This window comes from Phasianus colchicus, chromosome 15 (assembly GCF_987193195.1).
Source record: "Phasianus colchicus chromosome 15, bPhaCol1.hap1.1, whole genome shotgun sequence".
In the NCBI taxonomy this organism is placed as follows: Eukaryota; Metazoa; Chordata; class Aves; order Galliformes; family Phasianidae; genus Phasianus; species Phasianus colchicus.
The window spans coordinates 14,269,697-14,295,943 of NC_143450.1; the positions used below are offsets into that span (position 1 = coordinate 14,269,697).

The 26,247-nt window shown below is 42.8% G+C and overlaps 1 protein-coding gene across 4 annotated transcripts in view; it reads left to right on the forward strand.

Moving 5' to 3' along the window:
- The window catches only part of ADAMTS2 (ADAM metallopeptidase with thrombospondin type 1 motif 2), a 224,652-nt gene that overhangs the window by 184,901 nt on the left and 13,504 nt on the right, over positions 1 to 26,247 (forward strand). For all 4 annotated transcript variants that reach the window (XM_031598314.2, XM_031598312.2, XM_031598313.2 and 1 more), the window contains 11 exons: positions 6,041 to 6,197; positions 7,057 to 7,162; positions 8,531 to 8,674; positions 9,715 to 9,847; positions 11,261 to 11,374; positions 18,392 to 18,537; positions 19,888 to 20,063; positions 22,168 to 22,301; positions 23,127 to 23,250; positions 23,855 to 23,935; positions 25,156 to 25,319. In XM_031598314.2, coding sequence (XP_031454174.2) covers positions 6,041 to 6,197; positions 7,057 to 7,162; positions 8,531 to 8,674; positions 9,715 to 9,847; positions 11,261 to 11,374; positions 18,392 to 18,537; positions 19,888 to 20,063; positions 22,168 to 22,301; positions 23,127 to 23,250; positions 23,855 to 23,935; positions 25,156 to 25,319 — 1,479 coding nt within the window. The remainder of the gene's footprint in view (positions 1 to 6,040; positions 6,198 to 7,056; positions 7,163 to 8,530; positions 8,675 to 9,714; positions 9,848 to 11,260; positions 11,375 to 18,391; positions 18,538 to 19,887; positions 20,064 to 22,167; positions 22,302 to 23,126; positions 23,251 to 23,854; positions 23,936 to 25,155; positions 25,320 to 26,247) is intronic.

Sequence of the window (26,247 nt, forward strand, 5' to 3'; positions counted from 1 at the left end):
TTGTGTGTTTGGATAATTCAGAGCTCCTGCTGCTTTCATCTGGGACAATCTTTTCACAAAAAGGTGTTCTCTCTCTCTACCATCTGACCTTTTTATGTGGCTATGCTCAGTGTGAGCAGGCAAGATGCTCTTGGTTCAGCTGGGCTGGAAAGCCTCAATCCAGCATGAGCCAGGCTGTTCTCTCTCTTTCCCACAGGGTGGCATAGGTGGTGCAGCTGGGATGGAAGGACAAGCCACCTCTCTAACTTAACTCAGGTGTTTGACCTTGCCATTCTTCAGCTGACCTGGGCTGGAAAGGCTCAGAGCTCCCCTCCTCCCTGCTTGTCCTTGGAAGGGGTGAAGGCTCAGCCTGAGAGCTGAGAGTTGTGCCCAGCAAGGCACCAGTTTTGTTAACTGTAGTCACAGAACAGCTGAGCCTGAAGGGGTGCAGAAAATTCTTAGAAAGAGTCTTAAGAACTGATGGATGTTTGCTAGTTGAGAATGATAACCTATTTATGTGTGTTTTCTTGTTTATGAATGGTATTTATTATGTAAATTGTGGAACACCTGGCAGTGTCAGCAGGAATCAAGCCTTGGTCTTGCAGTGTGCTCTGCAAACAAGGAGGAAGATGAAGTTCTTGTCCCAGTCTCTTGCATCTCCAGTGACTGATACTGCACAGGCTTAGTGGCAAGGCAAGAACTTCCATGTTATTTATGAGTTTTGGCTGCTGTTCTTATTTTTCTTAAAAAAAAATGGCTGCTGTTTTTATTTTTTTTTATTGTTTTTATTAGAGTGGGGATGAAGATGAGAGAAAATACTGCCCCTCTTAATTTTATCTGTGGGAACTGATGGATTGCCTTATTTAGGTACTAGACACATAGCTTATAATTTCCTAGAGTGATTTGTTGGAACCTTGAAGAGTGTAAAGTTGGCTGATAGCATAAATAGTACTTTGTATTCCTATTCTGCTTATACTTATTCAGAATTAGAGACTGAAAAATGTTTACAAACTGCTGCCATAAGAAAGCTTTACAAATCCTTTGAATGCAAAATGACAGTTTGCTGAATGAGCTATTTTTGTTACTTTGGTTACCATGGACACGAGATAATTCTTTTTATTTATTTTTTGCTTGTCTTGTTCAGGGTAAGAGAAGAATATAAAAGATCTAATCCAATGTACAATGAACAATAGAAGTGCCAAGTAGAAGGAATGTAAGTGGTGTGTTTTGCAGAGATGTTACACGTTCAAGAAGGGAAAGTCATACTTTGTCTCCCAGGAACGCTCCAACTTTTCTGCCATAGCTTGGAGTCTGACAAGTTTAAGCGCATTTCTGCTCCTTCTGGAGCTGCTGAGGAGCTGCAGAGCCCTCTCCGTTGGTTCTCTTGGAGCACCACCTAATGGATAAGCAGGGGAAGGTGCTGTTCCAGCAAGCTTCTGACCTGTGTCTCTGTTAGCGAGCATCCACTCATTCACCACCACTGCAAAGCTGTACTCAGCTATTGCAAATGGCAGGTAAATAAAGCACTTGGTTAATGAAAGCTGCCACTGTATGGGTGATACCAGTCTGTGTTTTTACATATACTGGCAAGCTGAAGGCTCTGGAAAAGTTTGAGTAGAATATAGACTAAGTTTGCAGTTTTCTTCTATGAAAACCTTAAATTTGAAATTCTCAAGGAATTATTTGATGTTTTTCTGTTTCCAAATTCCTTCCAAAAGTATTTGAAGGGCTTTGCAGTACAGATTGACTTGTTCTTCGGTGTCTTAATAACAGAGAATTGAACATCACACTGAGAACTCCCTGAAAGACACAGTGCGTAGCTTAGCAGGCTCAAAGAAATCTGTATCTGTGTAGCAATGACCTTAGAATCGTTTCTTATTGCCCTCCTTTGACTCCTTGTACTAATAGTTGTTGCAACTCATTCCTCTTCTATTTGTAATTATTTTCTGCCAAATTTCTCTAAAAAAGGAAGGGGAGTAGAAAAGATGTGAATCCAGAATCAGAAAAAAGGTAACTGGAAGGCATCAGCAGATGCTGGGTTTTTGAGAGCAAGGATCCCAGCTGTCTCTCTGGGCAGGCCGTCCTCACAGCCCTCCATGGTGCCTCCCCACATGGCGCTCCCAGCCAAGGGAGCAAACACATCCATCTGTTTCCACCAGCAGCTCTCTGAAATGCCCACAGATCTTTTGCTTTCCTTGCAGTGAGAAGGAAAGTTTCTCTTTCCACTGGCAGCCTTCCTGCTGATCAGCTGAGTAATGCTCTCCACAGGCCTGCTGTCCTCTTTGGAAAGAGGTCCTTCCCGGCCAGGCTGCTCCCCAGCCAGCTGTGGGCTCGCGTGTTCCTGGCAGTGCTGGCCCATTGCAGGCCAACAGTAACACCTCCACCTCCTCTGCACAGCCAGCCTGCTGCCCCCAGACTGTTTGCTGCATGACAGAGAGTGAATTTTGTTTTAATTGCAATCCTTATTGCTTCACACTGTTCATCTCTTTTGTTCTTTTTCCCTCACTTTGTCCATTTAATAAGGGGTTGGGATTTTCTAAGTTTGATGAAAGCTGCCCACTGACTTCCAAGAGAATGTATTATCAAGTGTTATTTCCTGTCTCTGCAAGAGTAAATTCTCAGATGGCACCCTTCCAAAACATACTGCATCTGCCCTTGTTAGCTGTGCCTCATCCCATGGTTTCCTACGCACCTTTCTTGCAGGACAGCAGCACTTATCTTTGGAGTCAGGGAGACTGAGCAAGAGAATAAAAATTTATTGCGAAGCCACCTCTGTCTCAGGAAATCTCTGAATCAAAAACCACTGGACAATTGGAGGTTATGTGGGGGAAGTACCAAACTATGTTTGAGTCCTGTAAGTATCTTCCGTAGGCATCCTGTCGTCTGCCATCAGGAGAGGGCATGGCTTCCATGGGCCTTAGATCTGAACCAGTGTAATTGCAAAACACAGCAGGGATTAATCAGATCCTAAATCAGTGTTTCCTCACCCATACAGTATTTCCTACTCTGGGGTCACACCAATTCCAAGTGAAACATGACTCAAGATGGAGCTGGGAGATTCAACTAAAAACAATGACATTCTGCTTAGCCACTGCCAACAGTTGCTGGTGTCGGATAAAAGAATAGTGAACTGTTGTTTATTTGAGAATTCATGAGCACGGGAAGATCCCAGCACTGTGCCAAGGTTACTATTAGTACTGCTGGAGACATTCTCATTTGGAAGTCATTCACAAATTGCAGAAAGTGGAAATTCAGGTGAAAATTTGCTAGCAACCGAGTGGATTTCTCTTTTTAGGTATCTATTTTACTGTGAAGAAAGATGGAAGATTAGTGAAGAAATGATATTAATACTCAGTGGACTTGAGTACGTTTTGTACAGCAGGTGTAACTGAGTTTCTCCTCTTAGTCTTTGGCAGCCATCATACTGATGTAGGACTGAGGCTTGCTGTTCATACCTGTAGCACATAGACATCTAAAAGAATGGATTTCCTAATGGATGCCTCATTTCCTAACTTAAAGTAAGAAAGTCAATTTTATACATGCCACATTTCTGATGTAAAAATCATGTCATTGGAGAAGAAGTTGGGCTGTCAGTTGAAATACGCTTACAGAACGGCATGTTCTGTTTTCCTTTTTATGCCAAAGGGTTTTCCTTCAGTTTGCCTGGTGTGTCAGTTGCAGCACCAACAAAAAAGGCACAATTCTCAACGTTAGCCAGTCACTTCTCCTTTCATTTGCTTGAAGAGATGCTCTAAAATCTCTGTTGTTGTAAATAGGCATTGAGATTCTCTTGGCCTAAGGCAGTGATTTTGCTCTCCAGAATGGGCTTCTGTATGCAAAGAAAACTGTTGTCAACTCATGCCAAAAGCCAACACAATGCCCAAACCATGGGAGCTGCTGCAGCAGGCTGATCTGATCTCTGGCAGACTGTCTTCATCAGAAGAGGGCTCAAGAAGTCCTGCTGTTAGTTCACACCACAATTTTGCTTTTGTACTGGGATTCATTGGCAAAGGCTGCAGTTGAGGAGATTACTGCCTTTTTCATGCTCCTTCCTTGTTTGCTGATCACACGGAGATTTCTTTGTAAATATTGAGATAACCTCAACCAAAGCACATGTTGATAATTCATACTTTTTGATTATTTTCTGATCAGTCATAAAATAAAATTACTTTCATTAGAAGGTATAGAAAGAGATCATTGTGAGACAAAGAATTACAGTTCACTTTGTAAATGATTTTTCAATCATACACACGGCTTACACTTTTTCAGCTTCACATTACAATGTTCTTTGCTTTTTGAAACTTGTAGTTAGATTTCTCACTGGACTTCTTTATGGGACAGCTTTTTCTTCTGAAGCTTTGCAGAAACGAGATCAAGGTGGAGATGTTGTAGATAGTTACTTCTTAAACCACTGATGCATGCTACCCAGGACCTCACTGACGGTCATGCTTAGGTTAGCTGAATAGGATTTCTGCTTGGAGAGACAGAACTTTGCCTAGTGTTAGTCACTCAACTGATGTTGTGTTCATGTCTGTTCTAATAAACATATGAAGATGCAGTAAAGGTGTCGTTACTCTCTCACCATTTCAGCATGGTTATTATTCTACTTCCAAAGGAATTATGGCTGGAAGCAGCATGATCCAGCCTGGGATTATGTTACAACCTTTTCATTCCAAAGTGGTGTCAGATTCCAAACTGTACTTCTATTTGGTTTATTAATTTGTTTTTCTGAACATTGCAGAGTTGTAATATCTCATTTTTGCCAAAATCAGGCCTTAGTTTGGCAGGCTTTTCTTTTATCAACTCCAGTTGTTCTCCCACAACCCTTTGAGGATTTTCTTTTTCATGCAGTCAATATTCTGCATACTCCATCGTGCACTCAATGAGAGGACATGTCAAACACATCTGTATTTATACAGGAACTATGTTACTTCTCTCTTATTTTTGGCCCAGGCTATTTCTGCTGTAAACTATATATCTGGGAGTTAGAAATGCTTACAATACAGTATAGCATCTAAATTGTAGTGGTTTGTGTTATGATTACAATGTTGTCATGGTAATATAATTTTTGTAAATGAAAAGCCAGGGTTTGCATATGTAGTTCTTACAAGTCCTGGAAGGCCTGGAGTGGGTCAATTAGTCATATATTTTATAACATCCCACGTACAGTGTGCTTTTTGAAGTCTTAATGCACAATATTAACAAGAGTTAGCTGGAAATTTTTAAGTACTATTGGGAAAAAAAAAAGGAAGGTAAATGCAGTAGCTGGATTTTAAAACATCTTTTTCTTTCTCATTAGAGGGAACTGTCCTTTGCACCCACCTAACACACATCAGCTTGTTCAAGTCAGCCAAGTCATGACAGCACAGCAGTGATGTAATGTGTGGCTTATAGGCAGAATAAAGGTGTACCAGGTTGGGAAGACAGAGTCTACTTTCTGAATGATTGTGAAATACAGAATGGGTTAAAGAAAAAGTGGTTTAAAATACAGTCTTTGGGAACATCTGTTTCTCAAAGTTATGACTCAAATACAGCTGGACAAAGTACACTTAGTGTTTACTCTCAGTAGAGCATCCAGTGGTGTTCAGAAGGCTTGAGTGTGTGGCAAAGGAGGCTGATGTGCCAGGGCTGGGTGCCTGCAGTCTGCCCTCCCTGTACTGGGCGAGGCTCTGCTGGCCTGACACCACTGCAGATCCCATAGTGCTTGGTTGGAAACAGTATATCCAGGCTTGAAGTGATGGGGTGCTATGATGGCATGGAGATTTTAACGTGCATTGCACAATACAATATTGAAAATACCTGTTGTTTTTTTTTCCTCTCATTGTATCTTACACCCTATGGATATGTCACAGAAATCATATTCAATCTAACTGTGAATGTTAACTATTTTCTTACTTTCTTGACGCAGTAAAATTTGTTTGTAAAGCATAATTATCTCTTTATTAAGAGTTTTAATGGAAGTGGAAAATTTGTTCAAGTGCTTGAATAGGCTGGGAAAGAATCACCTTAGCTCAGTAAATAACTATTTTTAATTTTCTAATTTATTTTCTGGAACGCTCAGTCCATGAGTCTGATAGAGATTGGGAACCCTTCTCAAAGCCTGGAGAACGTGTGTCGTTGGGCCTACTTGCAACAGAAGCCAGACACCGGGCATGCAGAATATCATGACCACGCCATCTTCCTCACAAGGCAGGATTTTGGTCCATCTGGCATGCAGGGTAAGATGTGCGTCGGGTTTTGTTTGGTAATTGGCAAGACTTCTGAGCATTTGTGCTTATCACTGTGCAAAGCTAACCATGCAGTTTAAAATTTTGTACATTTTGCTTAGTTTTGGTCAACAATTTCTTTCCCCAAATGCTGTGTATATGGCCTTTTTCAGTCGTAACTGTTTCATGTATTGCATCCTAACTGATGGGATTACTTACTGGATCATTTCTTTGCTCTAGCTGAAGCTAAGTAAATGAGATCCCTAAGTAAACGATCCTGAAAATGCCCAAAGATAAGGAATAGATTTTGTGTTTAAAAAGTTGTTGCAGTAACGATTGCCAAGAAATGCTGTTACCAAGAGGTCTGGAACAGCAGGACCAAGCATTGTGTACTTTTTCCTTTCCTTCAGGTTCTGCCTCTTTGCGAGATCAGGTTTGTTCACTGGAGGGGATAAATCTTCTGTTCATTTTGAGTTGGTCAGATCTGCTGTCAGCACAGGGCAGGGGCTTTGCTTGTCTGTTCCTGAGGGCTGGAAGTGCACCAAGCTCATGAGCTGCAGCACAGCAGTGCATGGTATCCCTTTCCTCTGTTGCCTCGTGTACTCAGTGAAGGCAATTGCAGAATGGTCCTAGATGTAATAACAGCCTTCTGACTGAGCTAGGAATATAGTTTCTGTTGGTTAACAGGGTGACCCCATCTGTTTCGTGGATGAGAGAGCATGTTATTAAATGTCTGGGGACACAGGTCTCTTTTTATCTGTGAGAGGACCACTCAACTGCATTTATGTCCCAAAGGGGAAAAATGTTTTCCTGGAACTTCACATCACCTTTCCATACTTGTTCCTTTTCTGAAATGTGATGTTTCTCACAGGCTATGCTCCAGTCACAGGAATGTGTCATCCTGTTCGAAGCTGCACTCTCAATCATGAAGATGGTTTTTCATCTGCATTCGTGGTGGCTCATGAAACTGGACATGTGTGAGTAGAGCCCTGGACATCCCATGTCTCGTCTTATAATGTCTTTGATGCTGAGAGATAGCTGTGACATTGGGACAATGAAGTTCATGTTAAGAAATGATGTCCATGTCCATGTGTCATTAGCTCTGGCTTCAGATCTCAGCTCTGTCAAAATTTTATTTATTATCTTAAGTTTTATATTTAGGTGTTTTTCAAATGGAAAAAGGAACTAATACCAAAATACCTCCCAGAACTGCTGTAAAACTAGATTGAATGATGCTTTATAGTCTCCTGGTGAAAATGTAAAGTACTCATTGGGATAAAATATGTATTTTTTAAGTTAATGGAATACATGATTCTCAAGCACAGTCCATATTAAATCAGCACATCTGATATGGTACTGCTGGTAAAGGAAAAAATACTGCATAGGAAAAAAAAAAAAGGTGCTAACCACTGAAATTGCAACTGTATAAAAATATAAGAATGTAATCATTTTATTGAAGTGATTTGGTCTCTCCCAGAGCATTTCAGTTTCACTGTTTGCAGAGGACACCCGCTGGCTGCCCATTTTCTCTCAAGAAGAACAGTACTTCCCAGAAGGCTTTTTCTGAACAGTCTTAATCTATTATTTTCCCTAAGAAAGCCTTCGGGTCCTGTTCTGTCTGTTGTATCAGAAATTATGGAGGGCTTTAAATGAAAAAATCACCAAAATTCATTGAATCTCACTGTAAATGTATCTAAATCAGACAGCGGCATAGAACTGATGCCTATCTGGTATTGGGTTCTAGGATTTTTGAATTAGGATTGTAAAGAGTGTACACTGAGCTTTAGAAGAGAGATCACTGGAGATTATGATCCCTGAAATCGCATTCAGCCCTAAACTGCTAATTTGACTTCAGTTACATACACAGATAGTGCCCATGTTACTCAAACAGCATGCACAGAAAAACACAATCCAAGATCCACAATGTGGAACTGCTACAGTGGGCAGTAGCAGCAGCTGGTGTAACTAGCTTGCAGTGTGGGTTTTTATCCCGCACTTGGCTACAATTGCAGATTAATTCAAATCAAGCAACTTCCAAATGGCTCCAGATAGGAGTATGAGTAAATTTCATTTAAAACTCCTGGAGAGGAGACCAGATCCTTAATCCAGAATTAATTCAGAAACGTATGCATACACAGAAGCCCAAAGGTGGGATTTTCAGCCTATTTCAAAAGTGGATATTGAGTTAATCCCATGAAAGTACTCTTAAGAGCCAGTACCTGGGTTGTGGGGTATAACAACAAGACTGTGATCGCGCACTGGCAACATTTGGGATACAAAAATTTTTGGCCACTTGGAGTTTGTCTTCAGTGTGACTGTGCTTGCTCTCTCCTGTGCTGGGGCAGTTTAGGCATGGAGCATGATGGCCAAGGAAACAGATGTGGGGATGAGGTCCGCCTGGGGAGCATCATGGCCCCCCTTGTGCAAGCTGCCTTCCACCGCTTCCACTGGTCCCGCTGCAGCCAGCAGGAGCTGAATCGATACCTCCAGTGAGTAGCTGTTCAGCTGCCTCTCATCTTTGATCAGGAAACATCTAAGAGCAATTTTGCTTTTAGCATTTGTGCAGCATTTGTGCTTTATTCTTTTATTAGTTACTCAAATGGGGTTGAATAAAACAAAGAAACCCACCCCCAGCCTACTGGGAACCAGATGGCTCCCATGGATTGCAAATAATAAATTGTCAATGAGTTTGATTTCAGTTCACTTAGTTTACATCTATATTCATTTCCAGAATGTTGATAGTGTGTGGGAGACACTGGTACTCACCTCCTTGCTGACTTTCCTGCCTCCCTCACATAGGCTCTTGCTGCAGGAATGCCTGTGCTATCTTACAGATACCAGATTTGGCTTCAAGAGCTGTTGGTTGCTTATGAGACTGTCAGTGATGAGATGGTGCTCTTTAAAAATGAAATTCTGCCCTTTGTAAGTTCTTAGAGGTCTTCTGGACCTTAATAGATCTCTAAAGAAAGAACATGATTCTGGAATTAATTTTTCAGTGATGTCTTTTTGTTTAAATATCCTAAATACGAAAGCTATTTTATGCTCCAGTTCTTTTAACAGCTCATTTATTTCCCTTGCCTTCTCTTTGGAATGGGTCCTTCCTGAATTAGAGCTGCACCCAGGTTCCCTGACAAACTCTGACATTTATGATCCTGTTTTAGCCCTTATAGTAAGGATCTCCCCCTTATTGTTATGTACAAGCTGTATAGGAAAAATGCAGTGAAACTCTAGGATACACAGCAAGAACTGAAAATAAGTTGGAAAGAAGGCAGCAAAATCAACAAAATAAACAAAAATCAGTGTTTTTGTCAATGTTTTTATTATCTTAGATACCTTAGGTATGACAATAAGGGTAGGAAGTATTGTGAGAGATGTGTGATTATTTCAATTAGCGAGATCCTCTGCTCTTCATGATCAGAGTCTGAGAAATAGTAGGCTCTGTTTTGTTTGGATCAAGAAGGCACCGAAATCACAAACACTCTGTGAGTCTCACAACCCCATCTGTTACTGTAATTTTTGCCTGTTGCAGTTCCTATGATTGTCTGCGCGATGATCCCTTCGAACATGACTGGCCTTCCCTTCCACAGCTGCCAGGAATTCACTACTCCATGAATGAGCAGTGCCGTTTTGATTTTGGTTTGGGCTACATGATGTGCACAGCTGTGAGTACTTAAGTTCAGCCTCTGCTCTTTCTCATCCAGGAGTGTTGTAAGTGTCTCTGAAATGTCCTGTATAGGGACAGCACAGTGAAGCCCACGAGGAAGGATGATGTGCCCACTTAGTTGTGAGTGAGAAGTAACAACTTAATGTTGACAAATATGTTATTTAAGAACCTCTGTGCTTTCTTCAAAAAACTGAGAAATGGCCATGCTATAGTTTCATGAGCAGTTCTAGACTAGAAGCAAGCAAGATTGCTGTGTTGTGGAGCCTCCTATTGCTGCCAGCTAGTTAGTTTGTTATAAATTCGCACCCCGATGAGAAGGAGATGGATTTGGTGTCACATCTTGTAGTGCTAACACAGGGCAGAAAGCTTTTATGTTCCAGTTTTGTGGAAAGCATGATGTGTTTTGATGTCTAGCATGTGAAAAGAAGCGTGACAGCAAAGAGAACAACTTGCAAGGACTCCTGATGCTATGGTTGGCTTTGTTGCACTGGGAAAACAAGAGACAAAGCCCAAATTTATATAAGCTAGACAAGACTGGTGCAATTTGCAGTGACTCGGCCTCTGCAGCAGGGCTGGGCTTCCCACCTCCGTCTCCTCAAGTGGGACACAAATATTATATGGAACGACATGTTTTCAGCTGCTGTGGCAGCTGCTAATGTAATGCAGAACATTGCTGCTTTCATTCCCATCTGTAGGATTATGTGTGCCGAGCAGTGTCTCCAGATAATGAATGAAAACCTTTTAAGCATCAGCTGTAGTTTTGTGTTTTGACACGTTCCCACTGATGCTGCCTTGGAGGAATGTCTCTGCCAAAGAGGGTCTTTCCTTATATCTGTTCTCTGGAGCCTGGGAGGCTTTCTATTCTTTGTTCAGAACAGTCAAGAGCACGTCCAGACATTATAGTCTATTATATTTTGTGGTGGGTGGCTCTCATTCTCTGCATTACAAGCACTTGTAGGTGAAATGATGAGTTACTCATTGGGCCTGAGGTCAGTCTTCGGCCTCCTGAGAGGAGCAGCTCGCATCCCTCTCCCATGGGTACTCAAGTATTGTTTGTTCTGTTTGTTGAATGAAGCAATGCCATTTGGAGAAGCTGTAAGAAAAGGCAGCGTGGAGCTTATCGGGGGGGGAACTGCTTTCCCCCTTGCTCAGTCTGCCTTTGGTCACTGTATCAAGCTGTTTTTGCCCAGTGTTATTCCATTGACTGCAGGCAGGGTCTCACCTCAGAATCGCTGATGATTTTTGCATGTTCAGACATACTTATTCCACAATGTTCCTCAGGAATTAGTGAGCACAGCTGACACTTGAGAGTTGGGTAAGGAAAATCCAGCTCTACGCTGCAGTTTTGCTCAGAGTTTGAAGTCAGAGCTCCATCAAAGCATCACCCACTCTGATTTTTTTTGTGTTTCAGTTTCGTACGTTTGATCCCTGTAAGCAGCTGTGGTGTAGCCATCCTGAGAACCCCTACTTCTGCAAAACAAAGAAAGGGCCTCCGCTGGACGGGACCATGTGTGCACCAGGAAAGGTGGGAGCTGGCACTGTGCATGTTGGAGTCTGTGTGTGTGCAGCTGGGGATTTTATCCTTCAAATTAAGCACAGAAATGGAAGGTTTTTGTCTTTCCAGTTTGTTTTTAGAAATGTAGGGAATGGAGGACTGGAGAATATAATAGAGGGGGGGGTGTGAAGAGAAAAGCTTGTGACTTTTATTTGTTCCCTCCATATAGCTTCGGGGAAGGTCTGGGTGTGAAATGCATTGTAATTCACCAGTTCCCAAGTCCCAGTTTGTCCAAAGATGGGGTCAGTTTAACAAAGGAAAAATCCTGTGGGAACTTGAAGTCAGCTGAGATGTGGGGCAAACTCCTGAATGCAAATAAGGAGGAAGGGACCAGGGCTGCGTGACATCTCTGTCTATCAAACCCAGTCTTCAGGCAAGGAATGGCAGCATCTGCACATTTGTGAATTGCCCTTGGCTTCTCGGCAAGTCATTGTAGAGCCAAAAATGGGGAAGTTTTCTCTTGCCCATGACTTGTGCATGGTCGAGGTGTTGTGTTTGTGTCAGTGATGTAGCGATGCCAGTTGGCCTCCACGGCTGAGAGCTGTGAGGTCCTGGAGACTGCAAGCCCACTGAGGCTGCAGTGCTGGCCCCAAGGGAAGGGGCAGATGTGGGAGTTGAGTGAGAGCTGGAGAGAGCCAGCATGACCATGGAGAGGGACGAGGAGAAGAGAAGGGCAGATCTGTGTAGGTGGATTTGCTTGGTGAGAGTCAAGGGAGGCGTGAGGAGCTGTGAAGGGACTGAGCAAGGTGCCAAAGGCTCAGATAGCTCCTGCCCTGAAAAGCTCTGCCTGCTCCAGCTTTCAGTTACCCCTCTGTGGAGGTCATGCTGTGCTCACAGCGGATCTGAACTCCTTTGAAGTCTGCTAAAAATGCCTGCCTTCACTGTGGGCTGTGGGCGCAGGGTCTGAGGGGAAGATGTTGTTGATACTTGGAAGGATGTTTGTAAAACCCAGTGGATGACATCATTTATGTGATAAATGAACCATATTAGCAACTGCTGTTGTGGTTTGAAATGTCTTTTTTATGAAAGCATAATGTAATGCTAAATTCTTTCCCTAGCAAGCCATGCTCTGAATAAGCCACTTCTTTTTGGTCGTCTTTAGGTTATTTATCTCATAACACCCCTGTTTCATGTTTGAAAATACATAGATTTTTAAATTACAGTACACAATCTCTGGCAGTTTCTTTGGATTCACCTGAGACATTTTTCTACATCTTGATTTTATATTAAATAAACACATGACAATCCCAGAAAAACACAACTGTATTCCAGCTTGTCACTTCTCTTACTTCCCCAAGCCATCCATTCATCAGTGTTTGGGCAGAAATGAGAATAAAAAAAGGAACTTGTAATCTCACAGTTAATGATTAGTCCAGTGCTTCCATTATAAACAGTTTGTCAGGATATTATGCAACTCAGCTGTAACTTTTTTCTCTGGAGTGGGACTTAGGCTCCAAGGCTTCAGCAAGCTGCCCAGACAGCCAGGTTGTAGTTCAGTGGGGATGCAGGAGGGGACGTGTGCATTCCGTAGGTGATAGGAGTGTAACTGTTTTACTCCCAGAGGAGATGTTCCAGATTTTTGACAAATGAGCTTATTGCAGCCTTCCAGCAGAACCTGAGAAAATGATATGAAATGAAAACCATTAAGTTAGATAAAGCCCTGTAGCCTGAGTGATACATTATGAGAGTGTTACAGTGAAGGTCTTGCTTCCCAGCTCAGCATTTGACCAGTGTATTTATTAGGAGCTGAGGGTGTTTTAACAGAAGCACATCATATCAGTCCTTTTCCATGTTTTCCGTTCCTTTTCATCCATGCCTTTGATTTGGCCTTTCTCTGTTCACTGTCTTCATCAATTTGGATAGAACCAGAGGCTGTTAGCAGAAAAAGCAATGTGTCTACAACATGGACATTGCCTGCAGTTGGGACTTGGTTGCAATGTGGCAGTCTTCTCCAAGAAGCATCTCCCATGGTGTATGAGGAAGACAAAAATAACTTGAAACTCAGACCACTATTTAAGGCTAATGCCAGAAAAAAGAAACACAAACAAGCAATCAGAGAAGATGATTCAATGAGATCCATTTGACTCCTGCCTTAGGGACGTGCAGTTTTCATGATTTCATACCACTAATTCCCAGTGCCTGTTTTAAGCTGAGGCCAATCAAATCAGTGCTGATGTGTTGAAGAAATATCCCGGCTTTGCAGCAGCTGAGATGTCCCAGTGCCAGAAATAGAAGCAATGCTTGGGAGACTGAAAGGGTGTACGGAGCTCAGGTGTTTGCCCTGAGCCTGCTGTTCATATGGCCGATAGCTGATGGCTTTGCCAAACTCAGCAGATGCTGTTGAAGAGGACAAAGTCCAGCTGCCTCCTTCCTCTCCGAAGGTCCAGGGCCAAGAACACCTCGTGCAGATGGGAGATCTGTAGTACATTTCAGCAGCCACACTGACAAGGGCCACGTCTGTGTGCCCTGCCTGTCTTGGAGAGAGGGACTACAGCTTAGAAGTGGAAGGGAAATTAGACTTCATAGTGCTGGAGTATTTAGATGTGTATGCATGCATGCACACATAGAGATGTGCATTTAATGTATGAAAATATTTGTAAGCTTTTCTCTGCATGTGTTCATTTGAAAGAAGTTGCCAAAAAATGACATTCTGCTATTAAAAAAGAATTTTTAAGTGAGTTCCCTTGTACAAATGGAGACACTATGTTAATTGACTGCAATATAATAGTTTGGTGGGCTTAGGGCTAGAAATGTATAATATTCTCTTAAGGCTTTCCAGCCAAAGGAGAAAACTGCTATTTTTATGGAATTTTAAAGGAAATAGAAAGCTTCATGTAGTTCTCAACCCAGTGTTTTTAAGTGAATTGAGAGGGGAAAGACAGTGGATTTCTTGAAGCTTCAGTGATGCAGCACCTTGCACTTCCAAGCTGCTACATTAGCTCCAAGGAAATGACTGCTGTGTGTGAAGCACAGCATGTGGGGAGTGGAGTCTGAAAGTGGAACCAGAGATGCTCTGTGAATTGCCATGGTTAAACATACAGACAAAAGGTAATTATGCAAAGCTTAAAAGCACAGCATTCTGCAGTTTGGGAAAATAAAGCACATATGCTTTCAGCTGATGATTTATTTACTTGTATACAATTCTGTCAGCTCCACTGGTAGCCCCAGGCTTTGGAACCTGGGCTTCCTTAAGAAATATGTCATCAGTTTTCCTTGTTCAATTTTTTTAAAGCTATTACTCTTCTAGGGAGAGGTGTGTATCAGCTGAAGCAGGTGACTGCCCTCCAGAAGGCAGAAATAAAAAAGTCACTTATGCAGGGGATGGCATGCCTGAGTCCATCTGCTCACTGCTGAGAGGAGCACAGAGGGTTGCAGCACCCACGCTCCTGATTTCTTTCCTTGGAGACAGGTGAGCTCCTGGTACCCTCCTGTGCCAACCGAGCTGATGTTCCTGGTTAACTTGGCAGCTGTGCAAGAGGCTGAGCCCAGCTGGTACTCCTGCCCTCACACCACATGGATGAGATCTGCAGTTTTTGCTCTATCAGGAAGAGAATGATTATTGAAATAAAAAGGTCTTAGAAGAAAAAAGGGTTTCTGAAAACACCAATGTGTGCTCAAAGCAATCTGGATGGTTTCCTACCAAGGATGCAGACCCCACAGGAGGCAGATGGACGAGCGCTGTGTTGGCTGCCACAGAAACACAAGACGGGCACATTCTGCACCAGGAACCACCACTGCTCCCAGGACAGCTCTGTGCTACAGCTCTGGGGTTATTCCCTACAATTGATTGATCTCAAACAGATGGAGCAGAGCGGACCAGCCCGCATGTGTTGGGCAGTGGAAATAAAGCAACAGCCCCGTCCTGACACAGTGGGGCTGAGCAGGGCTTACTGACAAAGCTGGGCTGGGAGGCAGGCACGACAGGTAGAGAGACTGAAAGAAATCTGCAAGTCTTGAAAAATGACCATGCAGCTGTGGGAAGCCCACAGGAACACAGAAGCTTTTTTTTTTTTTGGCCCTCACAGCAGTTGTCTCAAAGAACCACTGAAAACAGCAGTGGAATGTTTTACTGCGCAAGTTTTAAGCTTCCTCTCCTGGAAATTGCGCTTGTTTTGGACTGCCTTGTTTGCCAGAAAAACTGGCGAGACCACAAGAAATCATCTTCTCTTCCAGTAAGAAAACAATTCGCGCTTTCCCATTTTTTTTCCTCATTAAAAAAGAAAGATTGCTTTAATATGCTTCACGCTTTACATGAAAGCCCTGCTTGTGAAGGGAATAGCACCTGGAATTGGCTGTTCCTGCTTCGTTACGCAGTTACTGCAGTGGGAAGGGCAGCTCTCACATCCTTTATCGCACTGTAGGCAGATCCATCTCTGCTTTCTGCTTCGTGTGCTCCTCTTGCACCAATCTGCAGCACATAAGATGCCATTGAATCACTTCATTTTATGTAGACTTCTTTCTTTGAGCCCACAGCCCAGACGCAGCCTGGGGGTGACTCACTGCACACAAACTCGTAGCTCTCTGCTTCCCAGCAGGCAGTGCAGGGCTGATTTCTCCAGCAGAAACCCATCTTGCTCCTTTCTTTACACAGCAAAGTCAATAACACTTTCCACATTTGCTTTCCAGTTCAGGAACGAGTCACAGTGTCAAACAGGTGGTTTGTTCATGGTTATTGCAAACCACATCCTTTGCTTCTGGCTAAAACAGGGGAAAGGGACAGCAAACACAGCATCACGTCTCTCCCTCTCCTCTCCACTGAGTGCTGGATCCTGGAGCATTGCTACGTGGCTCTTGAAGCAGAGTTGTGTGGATCTTACACCTAAGGGATGCAGAACCCTGACAAAAGGATGCTGAAACAAGCAGGGATCAGGAGCCATTGCAGCTCATCTTCTTCCAAGCCCAGCTGCAGTCTGGCCTGCCAGGCAGACATATTCCTCTGCATTGCTGCAACAGTGCCATTCCCACTCAGGGCTGACTGCTCACATTGTTTGCTCAAACCTCTGCAAAGCCAGGAGTGCATCATCCCTGAAGGATATGGCACTGAAACTTAGAATTAGCATATTAGCATTTCGTGTTTCTTTTATGCTTTGCTGAATTATCTCTTATTCTGTCAAACAGATGAGAAAAATCTGCCCATTGCAGCTCCAGAGCAGGATTGTTATAATTGGCTTTGTGGTAACTCATCTTCTTCATGGGTTTTGACTTTGAACATTTGAAGTCATGAGAAATAACGAGTAGCTGAAAACTAATTTCTGCTCTGGTTTCTACCCCTTGTCCAACCGAATCAGTAGCAAAATAAATTACATGAATAAAAAGCCAATCATTGAGCAGATTAGCAAATCGGAAACCTGTGTCTTGTCACCGTTTTACTAATGATTCTCTCTTTAAATTCAGCATTATTAATGATTATCCATCCCTTTTAAATTCATCTTCCAGCTCGCTAATCGCTCCACACTTACAAATGCTCTCCGGTTATATATCTTCTGGTTTTGTTTTTGCTGGCAGCATGCATTCAGCCATATGCTCAGCTGGTGCTGCCTGCCAAATTCCCGAATTCCAGGGCTCGTTAAGCTGTGTAAAATGTTGTTGTTGACTTGAATGTTAAGGAGAGCAAGTGACCGCTTGCACTTGTTGTTGTGGCCATCTGTGCACGTGAGCCGGAGCCCTGCCCCAGCAGCCGCAGCGCGGGCAGTGTGATGGCCTCACGCAAAGTCGTTGGTAGTGCTGGCAATGTTTTCCATTACTTGACTTTTATGTAAGCAGCAGCAACAGCAGAAACAGTCCAAATCTGTGATCCTTGAGAAGAATTCATCCTGACTTCAGCTAAGGAAGACTTCCTTCATTAGGGACTGGTGGAAGGGCAGTAGCAGATGTCTTTAATGAGAGGAGACAATAGAGAGGGTCATAGAGTTGTAGAATAACCCCAGCTGGAAGGGACCCAGAAGGATCATCGAGTCCAACTTTGGGCTCCATACAAGACCACCCAAAAATCAGATCATATGTCTGAGAAAAGGCAAACTATTATGTCTTCGCTTGCATTTTTTGCTTTGTATCCTACAAGGTCTTATTAAAGTTGATGGATATAAGCATAGAGGCTACAAAGACTTTTAAAGAAATGTGTAAGAACCTTGTGAGTTTGGAGAATTTAGGAAATTCTGTTTACCTCCATGTAAAACTGACTGTATTAAAAATTGGGTAATAGAAATGAGAAAGCCATTAGAAATGAGAAAGCCATAGACAGGGAGTAACTGCTCCAGAATGGGTCTGTGCAGGGCAGTGTTTGGTGAAGGGTTCCTGGTATTCTGATGAGCTTTAGTGAGATTTCAGTGAGACTCTAAGAGTTCTCTATGTCATATCAACAGTGTCTACCATGTGAGGTGACATTAATTTCATGCTGCTTTGCTGACCACATTCACTGCAGTGTTACTGGGGCTACTGCTGCTGAATTAGCTGTTGTCATCACTGCAAGCAATGGCAGCAGCAGGGTTTTACCTTCTTTACCCTGCAGGGTCTGGGATTCTGCCACTTCTGTTAGATGGATTTCTACCAGTTAAGGTGAAATCCCTGCTGCACTGATGGAGACATTGTTAATGATTATCCATCCCTTTTAAATTTATCTTCCAGCTCACTAATTGCTCCATGCTTACAAATGCTCTCCGGTTATATATCTTCTGGTTTTGTTTTTGCTGAGAGTGGGTTAACAAACTGGGCAGTCTCTAATCCTATGAGCATAAATGGACATACTGAAAATGTGTAAGTTTGTCAAATCGGAAGGAGCTGGGGATCATGGGCACAGTACAGCAGTGATTCTCATTGCCTTCTTCTGGAGAGGTGAAAAAAATCCAGTTTTTGTGCCCAAAATGAAATCTATTGCACCAGTGGTACAGTATGGAATCATAGAATCCTTAGAGTTGGAAGGGCCCTCTGAAGACCATCTAGTCCAGCTCCCATCTACTCATTCTGTACGTATTCCATTCTCTCTCCTAGCACTGCTTTAAAGGTCACTGCATCTGGCTGACACCAGACATCCTGAAACAGGACGGGCACTGGGGGGCATGGAGTAAGTTTGGCTCCTGCTCTCGCACCTGTGGCACGGGGGTGAAGTACAGGACACGGCAGTGTGACAACCCACAGTAAGTTTGTGACTCCTGTGTGCTTTTCTAACGTGAATGGTGAGAACCCTTGTGGAATTTCTGCTATGATAACACAGTAAAGGTTGCTGAGCGGTGCTTCTTAGATCTCACCTACAGTATGCATTGCTAGAATTTCTGCTTTGGGCCCTTTAGCCTAAAGACATGTGCCATCTTTATCTGCTAGTTTATCCATCCACTGAGCTGGTTGTGCCATTAAAAGGATCTTGAAAGTGTCGTTACATTATTGCAAAGGTATGCTTTGGAGCCCATCTATGCCTTATTCTAGCTTGAGTATGAAATGATGTCAGTAATTTGCTGGATCGTATTAAAAAATATTTTGTTTAAATTAATCCAACTTTTTTAATACTTCAAAAACAGTCTCACAACATGGAATATATTGACATCTTCAGACTGTTTTCATTCCAAGTTGGAGCAAAGCTCCAGAGAGCAGAACCCTCCCCAAAGTTAATCCTAAGAATTTTGAACTGTTGTGCTCTGATGACATGTGTATGGTTCATCAAAATAATGTAAAATGGCTTAATTTCAGTAACACTGACACTATGATATATTTAATATAGACAAGATGTACAAATGATATTAAATATGTCATTATCCTTATATCATGAAATATCAGCATCATGGCAGCAGGAAGTGAAGCAGTGGGTGGAATTAAATGATTTCACCAAACAGAATTTTTGAACATGTTTTGACAGGATGAAGTGATTGAACCTGACTTTAGTATTGAAAATAATCTTATTGATGATGAAGCCATGTTTTCTGATGGAAATTGTTCCATTAAGAAAAAAATGTGTCAGTTCTAATTTCAGCCTTTCTTCCATTGGCAACATGAAAGTGATCTTTATGACTGTGGGCTCTGTTTTAGTTGTAAGATCTATTTGCACTTAGGAAAGGCTGGGTTTGCTGCTGGCTTAGGAGGCAGTGTGAACGAGTTTCTTCACCTGCTTGTGCTTTCCTTTCCTGAACCACACCAAGAAACTGACTTTTGTTTTCTATTTCAAGTGCTTGGAGGCTCAACTTGCAGAATTTGCTCTGTGGGAGAGAAGTAACGACAGGGTTTTTAAATGATTGCTTCTTTTATCCCAGCTGTAATGACGTATATTGAGAGAAACCTTTCCAGAGGCACCTCCCAACAGAAAGCAAACACCAGAGCAATCATTAAACTAGATGAAGTCCTGATAAAATGCGAGAAGGAAGTACTGGAAATACATCACTGGCTTCATCAAATTCCTAATTACATGGTTGGGAGTTAGATTGTGTCTCAGAGGGTTTGGTAGATGCTCGGTTCATGTGTTAATGACCAAACTAACCATTGCTTTCTGTCCTCTGCAGTCCAGCCAACGGAGGCCGCACGTGTGTAGGGCCGAGCTATGAGTTCCAGCTCTGCAACACTCAGGATTGCCCCAAGGACTTGGAGGATTTCAGAGAGGAGCAGTGCAGGCAGTGGGATCCGTACTTTGAGTACCAGAACACGAAGCACCATTGGCTGCCCTATGAGCATGTTGATGGTGAGTGGTGGTCCCACTTCTTGTCTCAGTGTGGGAGTGCTGGAGCTGGGGACTTACAGGGACGTGGTGTGGCCATTGACATCGCCCAGTTGGGACTTCTGGCACCAAACACTGCACGCAGAATGATTGTTCACTGTTTCTCATAACATAAACCTGAGAACATCGAATAGAATTATCAGGTGGCAGATTTAAAACAAATTTAAAACAAACAAGAGGAAGTACTTTCCCACACAGCACATATTAAATGGGAATACATTGCCACAGGCTGTTTCAGATGCCAGAAGTTTTAAGAGTGATTTAGGGAAATATTTGAAATCTATAATCCACCAAAAGCTGTTAAACAACGAGATCAACCATAACATGGAGGATCTCTGAGCTGCAGTTTTCCTTGAAGAATATACACAGGAAAGTGTTAGTTTTGTTTTGTTCTTCCATCTTCCTGCAAATGCTGTTGGACACTGTTGGGGCTGGGCGCTGGTTTGGATGGGAGCTGGTGAGAACCAGCACGATCATCATGGCATCTCAGCATCTTGGCAGAGATCGCCTCTGCAAACAAAAATGTTAGTTTTACTGCTAACTTTTCTGCTTTAAATGCCTACAAAAGTGCAGCTAATTGCTTTTGGGGCATGAAGACTGTTGCCACGCTATTGCCATGTTGTGCTGAAGCCTTGTTTTTAACAAACGAGAAGGTAGATGGCAATGAGTCCCCACTTGTTTGAGAAGCAGTGTAGACTTCTCACTGTTTTTAAACCAGGTCAGTTTGCATGGAGAACAGGGCTGGTGTGGCAGGGAACAAGTCCAATGTCCCCAAGCTGTGCCCAGTCCAGCACAGGTCTCAGGGAGGAAAAGGGTCACCTTAGGTGAATCTTTTCACATTCCAGAGAGGAGCTACTGTCAGAAGTTAATAGCAAATAGCTTGTCATTAATTTGTCTGACTTATTTCCTAAACAGTTCTCAGGGTCCCCTCATTCTTCTCATGCCATCTTGTGCAATCTGGGATTTTCAGAGCAGCAGATGCAGCCTCACAGCTCAATTTCATGAAATAGTTTTGCTGGCACAGGGAGATATGGAGTAACGCCATGGTCCAGAGACCTTTGCTTCTGCTCAGACCTTCACTTCGTCTCTGGAGCTGTCTGCCACAGAGACTGCTGAGACTAATCAGCTATTTTCTATTAAATTCAATGGCTTCTGGGTCAGAAACTGGCTCACTGATCTGCGCACTGATCACTGGCCACTGCTGGGGTTCTATGTATCTGTGTTATAGGGCCTTTTGTGTTTAAAACTGTTTAAAACTGCCTTTTGTACAGGCAAGGCATAGCAGTGACATACTTTGTGCAGATAACACAGCCCTGACTCAGAAGTGACATAAATCCATGCACTTGACAAGCAGCTCTGTCAGGCGCATGTGGTGCATTTATCTGTGGTGGGGACTGGCGGGAGCGTTTAATCCCAATTAATGGCAGCTGCAAATTTACCATTCTCATGGAGCTCTGGGAATAAAGCCTTGTACAGAGCCAGTAACATCTGCTCAGACCTTTGGGTGTTTTCTTTTTATCTGCTGCAATGAATGTATGGTATGCATGGGGTGAGGCACAGTGTGTGTGTACACATCTATGCCTTGTGCATAGTGTAATGTTCCTAATATATGCAGATCCATTAGGTCTGACATTGTTGTCTTAAACTTAGGACTTCTCTATTAAAGATCTGCATAAGAAAAGTAAATTACCTGTTTTAATAGGCCAGGCACTGCATTTTTTGTTGTTCAGCAGTAGCAAAGGTCTCTGATGTACCAATACCCAGTGGGCACAAAGACACCAAAAGCAATATCAAGAATTTTATTTAAAGAGGGCAGAGGCCATGGAACTGCACAAGGGAGGAATGCAACGGCCCCGTGAACATTTATTTTAATTGAACTGTTATAATTGCAAGGACATTACTGTTCTAAATGGTGGGAAAAGTGCCTAAGGTGTATCATGTTAAACCAGCAGAATATTTGTTCCATCTAATAGAATCCTCTTCTCCACCTCAAAAAGCATAGTGTCACATACTATCAAGTTCAGCAGATAAACCATTAGAGCTGGCCAAGCACTATTTTCTTTTGCAGCCAAGGAAAGGTGCCACCTGTATTGTGAATCCAAGGAAACAGGGGATGTTGTGTACATGAAGAGGATGGTCCACGATGGGACCCGCTGCTCCTACAAAGACGCTTACAGCATCTGCGTGCGGGGAGAATGCTTGGTAAGCTTTGGTGCCTTGGTTCAGAGCTTGGCATTGTGTGAGCAATTAAAATGGTGGCTTGAGTTTTTCTCTCCAAGAATGCATGTTTAAGTAGATATAATAACGCTTTGGGTATTAAGGAGATTTCATTAGGCTTATTGTCACAATATTGTGTGTGATATTCACAGTTGCCATCACACTGCATGTGACTCAATTCCAACAGCGCCTACCTACACAGGGAGTATTTCACACAGTTTTTAAGAAGAGCTATTACAATTAGCTTTCAACAAAAGCTTTTCAGCGAAAGCTTTTCCTGCTCAGGTTTAGTGGAGGCAGAACGCACAGTATATGAACCTGCTGGAGCTCCCATGGAAAGTGGTGCTAAGGTACTGCTGATGTGCATTCTCCCCATAATTGATCAGGCTGTTTTTAAAATATCAATAGAAATTCCTCCAAGCTGGGATCTGCCTCAAGTCATCTTTCAGCAGAGCTTGAGGCTCAGACTCAGCAAAGTACTGCTGGAGGGTTCTGCCCACCCACCAACGCTTTGATTCTCCCAGAATTTAACCTTCTGCTTTAGGATAAGCTGAGGCTGAAGAGCTTTTCCTTCACAGTGCTGCGTTCCTTTGGCATGAGGACCACTTTGAAGCACAGTATCTAATCACCTGACTGACAGCTATGTAAGAACTGGAAGTGCAAGTATTAGAATCTGTTTGGATACTGAATTTCCAGGAAAATACTACAGTTTGTTCTTTGCTGAAGTCTGGGTTTTGGTATCTGAGGTGAAGGCCCATTTGAATTGAAGCTTGAATAAGTAAAGGGACTGTTTTTCTCCTTTGTGCGCAGAAAGTTGGGTGTGACAGGGTCATAGGATCCACAAAGCAGGAAGACAAATGCGGTGTTTGCGGAGGAGATAATTCCCACTGCAAAGTGGTGAAAGGAACGTTTTCAAGAGTCCCAAAAAAACAAGGTCAGTTCATTCGTTGTGTTGTCTTGAGGGATTCAGGGTGTTTTCATTTGATTTCTCCTGATACCTAAAGTTTCCTGAAAAATACAAAGCAATTGCAAATAATTCACAGCACCACTAATTGCAATGAACTCTCTGCATTTTACTTTGAGACATATCTAGAGTTTCAAAATAAGACTGTTGTCCAGTGGTTATGCAAGTCTGATGATATTAGGGCCTGCACATGGATAGAGGTCTTCACTCATTTCATGGCTATGGGCTCTGCTGATGTCATTGGCTGCTCCACCTGAACGCTGCAGAAATATGTCATCATTGCTCACTGTCACATGCAAGCCTACACAGTGTCTGTGGGTGTGATGGTACTCGAAGTGCACTTTAGTCTGAAGCAAATGGCATGTAACTCATTTTTCTTTTGACCTCAAGCTCTTTGTCCCTGCTGTATTCCATCACCCAGCACAGAAATAGGAGTGGGAGTGATGCTGGATTAGGTTCAGCTTCTGTGATGCACCCTGGCTTTAGAAAATGATGTTTATTTAAAACCTAAGCCAGACTCTTCCTGTTTGATGTATACTAACTAGTTATTATCTTTTTAAATACTACAATAAAGGACACATTAAGATGTTTGAAATTCCTGTTGGGGCAAGACATTTACTTATACAGGAATCAGACGCCACCAGTCATCATCTCGGTAAGTGTGCAACAAGTGGGACAAATTTTCAGTCAGAACATTTTTTCATCTGTTTATTTTTATCTTTGGAGCCTCACAATATGTTTATGCATTTGTTTACCACTATCCTCCCACACCACATACCTCCTTCAAGTATGTTAAATTAGGAAACTTGTTTGGCAATTTGATTTCCTTGTGCTGTGTTCCCTGGAGTCCTAGCAAGAACATCCCTGCACGTGTGAAAGTTGCTGATAGAGGAGCAGAATTGCTTCATTGGCTGCAGTGCATTATCTTCCAATGTGCTTCTCATCCTGTTGTTACTCAGCTCCATCGAAGAGCAAAGACTGCATTCGCTCTTTTTCAGATCCTGCCCCACAGCTAGCAGTATTGACACAAGGCTGCCCAACCAATCACACAGCTTAGGAGTTAATTGAAATCCTCTCCTTGCAGTGGTGTGTAATTGATGAGAAGCAGTGCCTACTGGGCTGTTATTAATTGGAAGTAGATTTGCAGCAAATGGCCTACTAATTGCATTGCGAGTTGGTCGAATTTCTCACCAGTGAATGCTTCCCATCCTGTCCTGTGGGATGTGAGCCATTGCTTGCAGGGCCAGACAAGGTTCTTCATAGGATCACAGAATAGTTGGGTTGGAAAGGTTCTTAAAGTCCTTCCAGTTCCATCCCTGCCACAAGCAGGGTCGTTGTGATCAGCTCAGGACTGGTTCAGGCCTTGAGCACCTCCAGGAACCCACAGCCTCTCTGGACAGCCATCAGGCTGTACCTGAGCAGAAGGAATACAAATTCCAGCCTCCCTCTTTCTTGCAGTGAGGACCACTGTGAATTAGCCCAATAGGCTTTCCCTCATGGGGCAGTAATACCACATGTGAAAGCTGAGAAACATGGGACCCTGAGCTGGCCATCACATTGGCTTGGGTTTGTCCAGTGTGATGATGAGAAGCAGCTGAGAACAGGCAGACACAGTGTGGTGGTTCTGGCCTTGTTTCTGTCTGGGCAGGCTGTGAAAAAGAAGAAAAAAGAACAATTGGTGTTCCTGGAGCTGAGCAAGAAAGCACTGGCAGTTCAGTGAAATACCTGAAAAAGGTTTTCCAAACCTGTGAGAGAAGAGAGGGAAATGCACTGCTGTGTGTGGCCTTTTCTGCTCCTCCCACTGGGACAAGAGCAGAACAAACCCAGAGATGAGAAGCAAACCTCTGCTATTCACATATCTTATGTTGTTTCTAGCAATTAAAAATCGTGAAACGGGAAGATTCATTCTAAGTGAAGACAACTACGTGCCAGACTCTAAAGTATTTATTGACATGGGTGTGGAGTGGGAATATCGGAATGACGATAATAGAGAAACCGTGCAGACCATGGGGCCTCTGCGTAATGGAATAGTTATTCTGGTAAGTCAAATGAAAACCATCTTCCACAGAGCACAGTGTCAGGATTACAGAGTCGTAATGTGCTATAATATATTTTAGATTCCTCTTGTGAGTTAAAAGAAGACATCTGCTTCGCTTACAAGACAATGGAAGATGTATTTTAATTCCTTACTTCTAATTCACTGCTGTGTACATGAATTGTAACGCAGGGTAACGTATTGAGCAGCCACTTCTCCTGATTACTTCCTGAAGCTAGCCAAGAAAATGGACACTGTGTAAAGACTCTCCAGCCTACTTAATGTATCTGTCATGGGAGCACTAGTTAAAACTAAAATGGTTCATATCAGTTCATGTCCTCCCGTCCATGTTTTGAAAATATATTCTGCAAAGTCCAGTGCAGGATTCACGTGCTTCCAGGCTCAGTTTGTTAAGGCACAGCCTGTTCTGCACTTCCAAAACCCTTGTGACTGTATTCTTTTTTCACTGCAAAATAGCAAATGGCTGCCATAAATAGGAGGCTGGTTCAGAATGTCTCTTAAAGCAGCTGTAATGTGTTAGTCTATACCAGCTGAACACTACAGGAGGAATGAAAATTGTTTTCATAGGACCATTATTTTACACTTTATTCACATTGAGTTATGTTCTATTGCATTTGTCTGGATGCAGTGTGATAGCAAAAAACTCTAAATGATTTATACTTCTATCAAGATTAAGTAACGATTCTTACAGGATTCCCAGAATTATCATAAGAATATTTGCATTTTATCAGAAGTGCGGGCAATTTTCTTCACCTCTTCCATTTATCGGTGCATTTGAATTTGCCTTTTCTTTTAGTGGAGCTATCCATCATCGTTTTAGTAGAACATTTCCTTCCCTTTATGATGGGATATGGAAAAAATTTAGTATTGTGAAGTCAGTCCAGTGCTGGCAAGAAAAATCAGTCTAAATC